Source organism: Polistes dominula, unplaced genomic scaffold (assembly GCF_049000335.1).
Source record: "Polistes dominula isolate Pdom_NZ unplaced genomic scaffold, Pdom_raw_medaka contig_82, whole genome shotgun sequence".
NCBI classification, from domain to species: Eukaryota; Metazoa; Arthropoda; class Insecta; order Hymenoptera; family Vespidae; genus Polistes; species Polistes dominula.
The window spans coordinates 4,755,947-4,769,161 of record NW_028301046.1 but is presented as its reverse complement, the minus strand read 5'-3'; the positions used below and the strand labels follow the sequence as shown (position 1 = coordinate 4,769,161).

Here is a 13,215-nt window from a genome sequence, read left to right as displayed (position 1 = left end):
ATTCTATTACGGGATAATGGTGTAACTGAGTCATTATACGATTTGCTGATACAGCGAATATTTCTTTTTCTTTCTCGAATCTTTATCGTTAGGTGAGCAGGGGTGAATTATCGAGATAGAAGTAAAAAAAAATTTTACCACAGAAAGGAATATATAGAGGAATAAAAGAAAGAAAAAAGATAAGGATAAAGGTATAGAGGTAAGAAAAGAAATCAAGAGAAATGATGGTAGTAGAAAAAGCATTTGGATCCTTCAACTCGTAGAAAACCTCTCCTTTGGAAAAGTATGTCATGAAAATGTGCCAAGAAAGCGAAACAGAGCGTGATAGAGAGAGAGAGAGAGAGAGAGAGAGAGAGAGAGAGAGATAAAACGAAATGAGGGGATAAAAATTTCATAATATCGAATGCTCAGTTTAATTACGTACTCATTTAAGTACTAACTATGAAATTTAGAAGAGGTTTAACGCTATATCGTATTTTGTTTAAGGAATACTAATTAAAATAATGAAAATATACATATCTACTCGAGAAGATAATCTTGCGATATTGAATTTAGAAACTACGATGAAATTTCTATTGTAATGAATTTAATAAAAAGCATTACGATAAATGGCAGTGTGAAATTATTAATTAAATGTTATTAATTACTTAAAGTCGTAATTTTTGTCCATGTTACTGAAACTTTTAGAAACACGTCAAACAGAGAAATATGTAATTGGATCGGATTATTTAATGACAATAACGAAATCAAACATAAATCATATTTAAACTCTTAATAGAAGGATTATAAGAATAGTATTTTTTTGATAAAACGTTGCTTTTAATCGTATATGGGTTAAAATACATGTACAATTTGAAAGAAAGAAACAAAAACGTGATTAATGAATATTTAATGAAAATTCCTTTTTCGATGGTAATCATCAGTTTTGATATTTCACGTTTGATAAAAGATAACAAATTATCGAACGATACGTAATTCATAATTATTCTTATTGTATAATTAGTTTTGCCGATGATAATATTTTCTTTTCTTTTTTCTTTTTTCCTTTTTTAAACTTAAACATACCATCATCAATCGCGAGATATTCTCTAAAAATATTCAAGATAGTGGATATTACATTACAACAAGAGATATCTCGAGGATTTTCTTCCATTTTTCTTCGCCTTTCCTACTTTTTTTTAGACCTTTTTTTTGTCTTATCTCTTTTTCCATCCTTCATGACGATAATAATCTTACCGCCTCGCCTTACAAATTAGGTCATACTGTCGATTATAATATCTATTGTTTATTAATGGTTATAAGCCTCTATTTCTTTAACAATTATGCTAATTTATCTAAACGATACGAGAGAGAGAGAGAGAGAGAGATTTTCGTTTTAATGTAAAATATTTCATGAATATAATTATTAACTAATGTCATTTATTTGTTTTAAATCATCCGAGAATTCATATATCTCTTCAAAGAGAAATATTAAACTTCACGTTGTGAATCTTCAAAAAAAAAAAAAGAAAAGAGAGAAAGAGATACGTTTAATTAGATACAGTAAAAAATTCATCCCAATCTTTATTTCTTATTTTTCTAGCAAATAAACGTTTTTTGCTTAAATGGTGAAGCCTTTTTTGTTGAATTTTACCAGAAAAAAGTAAAAATTACGAATAGGTGTGCTTTTTTTTATTCTAATATCTCGTACAATTCGTGTCTAATATTTCCATTCAATTTATTTTCATTTGTATTACCTTTTCTTTTTTACTTTCTCTTTTCTTATTTTTTCCCCATCTTCATTCATTTTTCTATTTTAATTTCAACGTTTGTCGTAACTACATTACAAAAAATTATTATAAAAATTCCCAAAAATATGAGATAAATTTATGATTTTTCTTATTTTTTTAATTTTATTTTCTTTAATGTCGATGTCCATAAACAACGCAGTTATTATTATTTTAAATGCACATAATTTGTTATACAATTTGTTACAAGTTATAATTATTACATTTATATTATATGTTTATTTTTATGTGCTAAACGAGGAGACATTAATTATTGAAAAAATTTATGATGTTACTTCTAACTGTAATAAAACTTACCATAATGTTCATTTTTTAATATTCTTTTACATTCTTAGCAATAAATAATGATTTATACAAAACTAGTGATTTTTTATTGGTTCAGTTATGCTCCTTACTGTATATTACATTTTGTTATAATTTGTACATTTTGTTACAGATGTAAAATTTTTATTATGCATTATCGCAACGGGGCCAATGACCCCTTCTTTTTGCGGTTCTAATGAAGTCGTCCAAATAAAATCTGCAAGGAAAGTTAATGATGGAAATTCATACGAATCCATACGAAACGGCTATGAGAACGTATGTGGCACCGTTATATTATAAATGTCAACGAAATTAATTTTGAAAAAGAAAAATAAGAACAAATATAACGATTAATAAAAGAAAAACAAAGTATTTCATTTGAGAATAAAAAGGAAAATAGAACAAAAAAAATTGTCTAGTTGCGATATAACGCAACGAATCTTTTATTAGAATAAAGTTTAAGAGACGAACAAAAATTTAAAAAAAAGACAAGAGGTGAGACAACGTAAGAAAAGTAATTCGCCTAATTGCACAATAAAGAAAAAAAAACAAATTTAATGTAAAACACATTACACGTACGACCAGAAGCGAAGACAATCCTCGAAGAACAAAGTTACCTAATTAGAAAATACTTAAGTCCGGATCTATTATTAAAATTTAGAATATAATGTGCGAAATAATAAATATTATTGTGCATTAATAAAAAAAATATATATATAAATATCTATATGTATACACTTACACTATTGCATAAATCTTTATCGAAAGTTAATTGTTAAACAATAAAGAAAGAAGAAAGAAAGAAAGAGAGAGAGAGAGCACATAGACAAACATAGACGCTTACAGATACACACATACGTCACTGTCCAATAAAGAAAGAAAGAAAAAAAAAAGATAATTTATATTATATTTGAACGTTGTTGAGAACAATAGTAACAGGATATATTACTATATAAATAAGCATATAAAAGTCTACTCGTACCTACTCGAACCAAGTGATCCAAGTCTTGAAAGGTATCGTGATAAAGAAACCAAAAAAGAATTAAAGAAAAGAAGAAGAAGCATCGTGCTTGTCGTCTAAGGGAAAAAAAGTAAAAGGAAAAGGGGATAGGCAAAAGGGCACACACATATATATATATAGTTAGTAAAAAAAAAAAAAAGTCTGGAGTGTCGATCTAGGGAAAAAGGGACTTTCTATTCGGTACATTTACACCTTCAAAGCGCGTCAATTTATCCATGGTAAAAGAAGAAAAATGAAAGGGTGAAAGAGAGAGGAATAAAAGTGAGTTAAAAAAGAAAAAAAGCGAAAAGTTTCGGATGGCAAAGAAGAGGTAAATGTGTTGAAGCACACAGTGAGAATAAACGACGTTTTTCAATCGAAACGTGGGGAAAAAAAGTTCTCTTATATCCGACTGCGAAATTCGAGTTTCGTCAAAAATACGTATATTGGAAATATGAAATCTATACACTTTATTATTTATAACAATTAATGTGTCTCCAATGCATTAAACGTTGATCGTGATATTTATTTACGAAAAGGAAAAAAGAAAAATTCAATTTAAAATTCCGATATCATCATCAATATGAATCTCGAAGTAGAACTTATTGCTGGTGTGGTCAAGGGTGGTTTACCACCACCTCATCTACCTGCTCCTAGGCTTATCAAGATATTTATTGCCAGTGAAAGGGATGGTAAGAATTCATTTTATTATTTAAAACATATTATTTTTTTTGTGTGTTCTTTTAATCAGTTAGATTAGGCAGAAAAAAACATGTGTGCATATCACACAAGTTAAAAGTAAAACCTTCAAATAAACAAGTTTCGAGGATATAATTTATTATATAATATTATTATAATATTATTTATACTTTTAATTTGTAATTATTTATTTAATTATTAATTTTATTATAAAAATTCGCGCCTGTTCGTATGCAACCCTCCAGACACACTTTGAAAAGGTTGCTTGCGAGCGCCATGTATTGGGACGGAATTTTTTTGCAGTCAAAACTGTTTATACACGTATGTATGACGAGTTGTTGCCTATCCTTCGGGCAGAAAAAAAATTCCGTCCCGACAGATGGCGCTCGCAAGCAACATTTTCAAAGTGAGTCTGAAGGGTTGCATTCATACAGGCACGCATTTTTATAATAATTACAAAGAAAGTAAATAATAAAACACTTTGAGAAGTTGAACTCTAATATTGTAATTAATTTATGCATATTTTTAGAATAATATTTAGTATTTTATATAAAATTTTTTAAGGCCGTTTCTTTCCCCCATTACATCATCCGTTTCTTTTCCCCACTATATCCCGGTTTCGTTTTCTTACTACATCACCGCATTTCATTTTTCAAATCACACCCATTCTAAAGAAGTTTTCACTTTAAAAATTTACCATATATTTCTGAAGAAAAAATATTACGTTTTATTTTAAAGTGTTTACTGTAATCTATTTATTTGTATTAATATTATTAAAAAAAAAAAACTTACAGTATAATTAATTGCGCGAAATATATAAATCAAATTATCAATTTAGTTGAGAGAAAATCATAAATCTTACAATCTTGATCGTTGAATTAAAGTGCAAACGTAGAAAGATCCGATTGAAATGGAAAGGTATTCGCTACAGGTGGAAATCGCTAGATCACTAAACCAATATAATTAGACTTGAATTCTCTAGTGATAAGAGTATCGTTTAAGAAAACACCGAAACGTTTCAATCTAATCTAATTGAATTGTTTGCTCTATATAAACTTCTTTCTTTGCTCGTTTATTTCTCACGTTACATTTTTTAAGATTGTATGACCAATATCTCATCCATATTTGCCTATCAGTTTCTCGTCCTTTTCGACGAGATTCATTTTATTCCTTTTTTTCTTCTTTTTGAATATAACAATTAAATTAATATTATTAAAAAAAGAAAAATAAAAAACCGTGTAGTTTTTTTGTTCGCAACATTTGAAAATAAATATAGGAAACATTTTTTTTTTATTCGCAAATAAAAAAATAACGATGATAAAATAATAAATCAAATATATTCAGAATTCTCAGCAGAGAGGAAACAATTATTAGAGGTGGTGGGTCCAGAACTGCAATCGATTTACGATGATATGGGAATTGAGGTAAATTATCGTACGATTAACACTAATTTTGACCAGATTATGCACGCACGAGTACACTTGTTATATTATAATAATAAATTACCAGCTTGAAATATTTTCCATGTAACGTAAATGCTATTAAGAGATTACATTTGAATACGCGAAATGTATGATATTAATTATAATGCTTTTGCGTCTAGGTATTATTGGTTGACATGCAATATGGAACCAATAAAGACCCAGATACCAATCCAAGGTTGGCAGAATACTTTTTTAGAAGAAATAAACGCTTCTCATCGACATTCCCGTGGCTGTTTTTTGCTGGTGAGTGAATTTCTTTTGTCTTGCGTCAAATAATCGAGAGAGAAAAAAAATAAATGGATGCTTTGTGTTCTTGGTACTTTTATTTTTATTTTTCTCTTGTTATTAACATTTGTTCCTTGTGTATCGTTATTTTTAAAGCTATTGGTCGGAGCTGATTACAATACAGGTTGGGTGCCTACCAAGTTCGAGGAAGAAACTTTCCATGCACTTCTCGGTTGCTGTTCCGTTCTGAACGAGTATTACGTGCAAGATGGCCGTTATTATACATTGAAAGCTTCTAGGTAATACGCAATTCAGTTTTACTAGAAAAAAAAAACTATGCGTCTTTAGAGACGTTTTACATAAACATTCTTTTTGCCCGTATTTTAACTTTTTATTCAGATTGTAACTTTCCTACCACAATTTACTTCCTCCGTTGATTGTATACCTTTCACAATCTCTCTTTCATTCCAAATTCTACAAAAATTCTAATTTATCCATACAAAGAAAAAAATGGAAACATCTGTAACCGACGGGACAATATATATTATATTCATAATCATTTGATTTGATTTGATATTTTAATTTTCCCTCAAAGTTGAAACTTTATTTAATGGTACTTTCAAAACTAATTTAAACATTTATACAGAGTATTGTTTTCTATTTGACGTGAAAGAGAAAATATGTGACAAAAAATCTATTAAAGTAATGTTGTCCTCCTTCGTAAAACCCATGCGTCCAATACAAACTGATATGCTAACTCAAAAGTTAATCAAAGTTGCATGCATATTTATAAGCTAAACTAAAAGCTTTGAGGTTGACGATAGCCGTATTTTAAAGGACAATGATAATGAAAGATCCCTATATTTGACAGATTTGTCTTTCTTTTTTTTATTTTATCATAACTCTTTTAAATCACAATCGTTTGAATGTGAATAAAAAGAAAATTGGATCAAAATATTACGTTACATCAGTGTTAGGTTCGATTGACGTCAACCTTATTAGAATTTGATATGTCTTGATTTAATTTAACTTGACTGGTTCCAATGTGACCGCAAGATAAGATGAATCGATGCCTTGCATGCTGACCGATAGTGTGGAAACGGCACAAGATGATTGGCAATCGACACAGGAATCGAATTTGAGGACAATTTTAAGAATAGCAGCTGAATCAGTTATCCTCGAGCAACCGGACAATAAAGAAGTTCAAAATGTGTTAAAGAGTACAACGGAACGACAATTGGATTACGGCCTAAGTAAATCATCGTATTATCTTTAACGAGAAATTACATTGTTTATTTTTTTTTACTTGAGAGAAATAGAAACAAACTGTGGTGTATCTGCGAATAACTTTTCTAGATCTTGACGAAGACGGGAATGGAATAATGGCTATTATTAGAGATTGGACTGGTAAAGATGTTCCGAAGGTTAGTCCCGGTGCTATGAGTTTCCGGTCACACATCAAATCGTGTTTACCAGATGAAAATGTGATTCACCTTGAAGTTGATTATAAACCCGGCGGCATAGATGCAGACAACGACATACATGACAATTACTTGAATAAATTTAGACTACTCGTTGTAGAGAGATTACAAAATTTAGCAAACACGTCAATAGAGATCGATCCGGAAATTAAAAGTCGAAAAAAAATGGTACAGGAAGTTTACGCCGAAAGTATGGCACACTTATCGTTGTTACGTGAAATCAAACCTGCCGACGAGTATGACGAACCTATCACGCGTATAAAAAAACTTTTGATATCCGGTAAGTTTCGATTCAAATTTATAGGGCCAATGTAATATAACGTAATTAAATTTATTAATACAAATTGTTTTAGGAATGGATCAAAAACACGGTCCTATATTAATCTGGGGTTCGAAGGCATCCGGAAAATCTTCTATACTTGCTAGAATATACGAAAGTGTACCAGAATGGTTTGGTAAACCGACCTTGAGAATTGTACGATTATGTACATCAACGCCAAAATCAGCTTATAGTTTAGAACTTCTAAGAATTTTATGCGAGCATATCGGTTTCTTATCGGGTAACAACGACGGTAATCTTCCACTAGATGCTTCCTTCGATCCTTTGTATTTGAATAATTGGTTTAGTCAAATAATGCGTGGCATCGAAGCACAGCCTTTGTCGGAACAATTAATCGTTATGGTGGACGATTTGCATCGCCTTCATCCATTGGAATGCGATATTGTGGCTGCTTTATCATGGTTACCATTAAATTTACCCCAAGGTGTACATTTCATAGCAACTACTACGGTACCGCCGGAAGCATTACGACTGACACCATTACAAAAAGATAGACTCAGAAGCAGCGAAATACTTATCGAGCTATCCGACAAACAATGCAATCTGCCTGACGTAGAGTTGGCTTTGGATAATCTGGAAAAGCTCGTCGGTCCAACAGCAGCAAATAAAATCGGTTCACTTTTAGCATGCGCGGAATACGGTCTCTCGGAAACAGAGATTCTCGAATTGATAATGCCGACGGGTGGAGACGATCCATTATCATTAACATTGGGACAATATAATTTCGCAACGTGGTGTCTGGTCCGAAGAACTTTGGCACCTTTATTAAGGGTTGGTAAAATTATTCAACTTATAATGACGTTGTTTTATTGTAAATAATCTCTACACCTTTGGTTTATTTTTTCTTACATTACATGTTACATATATTTGCGTAATATAAAGGTACGAGTAATGAGCGGCAGATTAATGTTTGGCTGGCGTTGGTTGAGTCGTGAAGTCGCTAGAAATAAATATCTTTCGAATCAAGACGTATCGAGAATGTGTCACACCGAATTGGCGAATTTATTTTTTGCCGAAGAAACCGAAGATAGCGAGGAGAAATCACCTGAGGTTCCTATAGAAACGCCCGCAAAAGAGACGCCTTTTCAGAGTGCTCCGCAATCACAAGATATCACATATACCCTACGGCACGTTGAAGAAGCCTGGCTTCACTTGCTACGAGCTGGCGATGTTGATAAACTCAAAAGATTGGCTGTCTGTGCTTTTGATTTTCTTTTAGCCGCTGTACAAATGATTTCTGTTAGCTATTTACGATGCGTACTCGAACATGCAAGAAGGTATCTTTTGGAAAGGGATTTGGAATTGGTATATTACGCAGTTAGAAAATCGAGCGATGTACTTACCAGAGATCCACTTCAACTTGGAGCACAACTTATTTGTTGGTTAAGACCTGTAGCGGACGATGGTGGAGATCTTGTAAGAGATTTTTCTAATTTTGTATTTAATTTGAAAGCCTTCTCAATATTTAGTCAATCATTTCTTCGTACGAAAGGTAAGCAGAATGGTTATGGCAGCAATGGCATGGTGCGATGGTTTTACAGCACCTCTTTTAGTTCCTTTAAATGGTTGGCTACAACCTCCTCTACCTCTTCAAATTCGTGCTTTGTCTTGTCCACAAGGTGTCCGTTTAGTTGAAGCTGCTCCATCGGGTCAACATGTTGTGGTTGTTCCACCGGAAGGAAATGCTCAATTATGGCACGTTATGTCTGGTCAGCTAGTACATACTTTTAAAGGTATTAATTATTTCATACGTATCTTTTTAATCAGATTTGACAATGATTTATGAATGATTTATTATAAATATTATACTTTAGGTCATTCTAGTCCGATATCATGTTTAGCGATTACTCAAGAATCTCAATATCTATTAACTGGTTCCGAAGACACTTCCATTATCGTTTGGGATATGAAGGAGTTATCATTAAAACTACGAATTTGTGAGCACATAGCATCTGTTCTTACGTTAACAGCAGCTATAAATAATTCCATCATTGTAAGTGGTGGGGAAGATTCGAGTATCATTGCAACTAGTTTACACACTGGAAAGTTAGTAGTGAAAATTGATCATCACAGAGGACCCGTTACTGCAATACGCGTAGATTCAGCCGGAGAAGTTCTTGTATCTGGGTCGACAGATGGAAAAGTCTGTTTATGGTCTTTAGAAACTTTTACTCTTCTCAACAGCATATCGTTACCTTCTCCTGTATCCTATCTTGATGTATCAGCTGATTCTGTCTTCTTGTTGGCTGCTTGTGAAGATCAGAAACTTTACTTAAGATCATTAGCTACTGGAACAGAAATACATACATTAAGAGGTCATCAAGGTCCTGTTAGAAGTTTATGTCTTGCCAAAGATTGTAGAAGAGCCATTGCTGGTGGTGCAGAAGGCAGAGTTTCCGTTTTCGACATACACAGTGGTAGACTTATCAAAACCCTACCTGCTAATCCTTCTGCAGATGTTACGTCTGTTAAGGTAACTCGAAATCTTTGATGATATACAAAAATATAGAATGAAATAATTCAAACAAACTTGACCGCATATATAGGTTACCGAAAAAGATGATTTCCTTATAACTGCTGGAGGAGGACGTGTAACTTATTGGAGTTTTCGAGGAGAAGAAGCTCCTTCAAAACCACTAAAACTTGGGAAACAAGAATCACTTCAACCACACACTTCACCTATATCCTGTTTAGATATATCTAGGGATGGTGCAATGGCAGTTACGGGTGGTGTCGATTCATTAGTCAATTTGTGGCAATTAAATACACATGAATTAATGACAACATTAGAAGGTCATATAGCAAGCGTTACGTGTATCACATTTTCTGCCTCTGGATTATTCGTAGCTTCGGGTAAAATATCAATCGATTATATTCATGATGTAAATCTTTATAAATATATAGTAGAAATAGAATAAATAAAAAGACATTTGTTCTTAGGTTCGGAAGATAAAACAGTGCGCGTTTGGGGATTAACATTAGGCCTTGTTGTAGCGACATTTAGACATCAAGCAACTGTTACTTCTGTCATAGCTATGTTAGATGGTAGAAGAGTTGTCAGCTCTGACAGAGCTGGAATTATTAGAGTATGGGCAGCGGATAGTGGAACGTTGATTCAATCTGTTTGTGGTCCAGGACGATGTTTTGCTGTTGCCGCTGACATGAGGTATTACAATAGAATTCTAATATCGTTAAAATAAAATAACGATATTTAATATTTCGACGAATTTGTATTCTTTCAGATTTGCGGTTTGTGGTACCGGGGACAATCAAGTTCGAATAATAAGTTTAGGAGCTGGTCCAGAAGAAAAACATCAAGTTTCTCACTCACAAGATATTACTTGTTTAGTAGTAACGCCTGATTCACAATCTCTTATTACCGGTTCTAGAGATATGAGTCTTAAAGTGTGGCAACTTGCCGGAGGAAAATTATCACAGGTCAATGAAACATCAAAGATTTATACTCAATACGATAAGTTAATTATTTCTTTATCAAATCTATTAAAGTAACAATTATTTTACAGGTGTTGGTAGGTCATACCGATCACGTAACTTGTGTAGCGGTAGCAATTCTTGACAAATCTATCGTCGTGTCTGGTTCTCGTGATGCTAATTTGATAGTATGGGATATAAACACAGGAGCAGATTTGCATACTCTAACTGGTCATCTCGGTTATGTGACTTGTGTCAGATTGTCTGGCGATGGTATTCTGGCGGTTTCTGGTAGCGAGGATAAGAGTTTAATAGTTTGGGATACGAAGAAAGGCACTGCTTTAAATTCTATTATGCTTCATGTACCAATACTTGGTGTTGAGATGTCTACCGATTGTTCAAGATTAGCATTGCACTTATTAGAACACAAATGCATGCCCATTCTTTGTCTGTATAATACACCAGCTCAATATGTTAAATTACCACCTTACGTTGCTCCGAGAGATTTACGACCACCCGGTCCTAAACGTCCTGCTAGAAGATTATTGAAAAAAGAGGTTTCTTTGGATACGTATACGTGGCAACGCAAGTACGGTCATCTTACAACAGGTATGTATCTTATTATTTTTTTATTTTTGGGATTGCCTGAAAAATTTGTGCCTAGTTTGAGAAAAGTATATACATTGTGTATTAAAAAAAAATATATATATATATATATATAAATCGGCACGACTTTTTTGAGCAAACCCAACGTAGTTGTTATCTATATATCTAAATTTTATAAATATCCTACATAGATTGGATTTTTGATTATGTATATTAAGGTATAACGGTATCAACTGTCGAAGAAAGATTGAAACGACGATTCAGTGTTAGTGCTTCTATGGAAGAAATTAGTAAAGCTGGATTAGCTGGTTCTCAACCAGGCTTAGGTCCAGAACAAGCAGCATTGGCTCAGTCCCAACATTTCGATCAGTTGGAAGCTATTTGGAACAAACAATCTCCACCGCCAAGACCACGTGGTTTAAGAACTTTGTCTAAACAGAGTTCCCTTCAAACAACTCGAATATCCGACTCCGAAGAAGAAGGTAGGCGTGCAATGTCGTGCATCGCCTCATAAATATATTTTTAATTATTTGTTGTTAGATTCAATTAGATTTTATTGTCGCATAGTTATGTAGTATCTATATATGCTTCATTATAATTTAAACAATACGATAGATTAATGCTTAATTATTGCATTATAGTGACGCTTTCACGTGTCAGTAATGGTATATCGTAATGAATATTCGATGATATAGTAATCATGAACATTACGTACTCTAATGATACGTGATAATAGTGCTAACTCTTAAATATTGCACTTGTTGATATTATGTTAACACTGAATAACAAATTTGTCTTCCAATTCATTTAAGAAACGAGTCGTCTTTATCTAAACTAAGAATAATGCGTTTTATTTTATTTTATTTTCTTATTCAGAGTTAAATACGCGTACGTTATAAATGTTTGTGTATAATATATATATATATTTGTGGGATAAAATGTTATGCGAATTAAAAATATATTTACATTAATTTTTTGTTTTTCTTTTTTCTTTTATAGATTATAATTAAATTTTTGTACCGAAAGAGTATTTCGGAAAAGTATACTTATCGTTCGTAAAAATTTTCATTTAATATTAATTTTGATTTGTTTTGTTTAAACGTGAAGTTAATTTTAATATCATAATACAAAAAAAACACACATACACAGATAGTACATTTTAGTTTTTTGTTTGTTTAAATAACGATATATATATTAAGTTATTTATAGTTTGTAAATTATAATTGGTCAATTAATGTGATTAGTAAAATTGTATGTCATCCTGCATGATGCAATATTGATTGCAAAATTTCTGTTGCAGATATTTCTCTAAAATCTAGATCATTAAAATATTTGCATGAATTAGATAAATATTAAGATTTTATTTTGTTCCGTTATTAAATAGTATAATAGTTAAAATGAGAATATTTTATGTTTAAATGTTTACAAATGCTTAGGCAAATAATTTTCCTTCGCTATAATATATATTTAAACAATATAAAATATATATATTTAGATATTTGTGTGGACACTCTATTACAGATCTTCCAGATTAAAATGAATTCCTTTGAAGGAGATGGACTACTATCTAGGATAAAGAGCCTTTAGCTGAAAACTATACACCTACCATATTCTTTCATCCTTCGACTATCAAGTATATTTTACGTTAAGAATACTCTGTGTCTCCGTACCTTTAATAAAAATTAAATAAAGGTACCCCAAGTCGATAGATATTAGAAAAAGGTGGGGAAAACGTAAAACTCATTCATTGATTTTATTTCCAAATAATCAACGATTTTTTATTATTCTCCCATAAGATGATATAAATCATTATTTTTTAAATATGTTATTTACAATATATTTTTATTATTTCCATATT

The 13,215-nt window shown here is 31.7% G+C and overlaps 1 protein-coding gene across 3 annotated transcripts in view; it reads left to right on the top strand.

Annotated features, from left to right (window-relative positions):
• LOC107074641 (NACHT domain- and WD repeat-containing protein 1) overlaps nt 1–13,100 on the top strand; it is a 60,948-nt gene extending 47,848 nt beyond the window's left edge. The window contains exons 2-16 of one of the 3 annotated variants that reach the window (XM_089175145.1): nt 2,224–3,782; nt 5,134–5,213; nt 5,393–5,516; nt 5,655–5,797; nt 6,591–6,751; nt 6,855–7,259; nt 7,333–8,090; nt 8,202–8,735; nt 8,812–9,052; nt 9,134–9,792; nt 9,866–10,172; nt 10,260–10,485; nt 10,562–10,757; nt 10,844–11,360; nt 11,576–13,100. In XM_089175145.1, the coding sequence (XP_089031271.1) occupies nt 5,197–5,213; nt 5,393–5,516; nt 5,655–5,797; nt 6,591–6,751; nt 6,855–7,259; nt 7,333–8,090; nt 8,202–8,735; nt 8,812–9,052; nt 9,134–9,792; nt 9,866–10,172; nt 10,260–10,485; nt 10,562–10,757; nt 10,844–11,360; nt 11,576–11,871 (4,584 nt within the window). In that variant the 5' untranslated portion in view covers nt 2,224–3,782; nt 5,134–5,196 and the 3' untranslated portion in view covers nt 11,872–13,100. Of the gene's footprint in view, nt 1–2,223; nt 3,783–5,133; nt 5,214–5,392; nt 5,517–5,654; nt 5,798–6,554; nt 6,752–6,854; nt 7,260–7,332; nt 8,091–8,201; nt 8,736–8,811; nt 9,053–9,133; nt 9,793–9,865; nt 10,173–10,259; nt 10,486–10,561; nt 10,758–10,843; nt 11,361–11,575 lie in introns of those variants that run through there. The other 2 variants (XM_089175144.1, XM_089175146.1) reach the window with 2 other exon arrangements.
• Nucleotides 13,101–13,215: the final 115 nt, after the last annotated feature.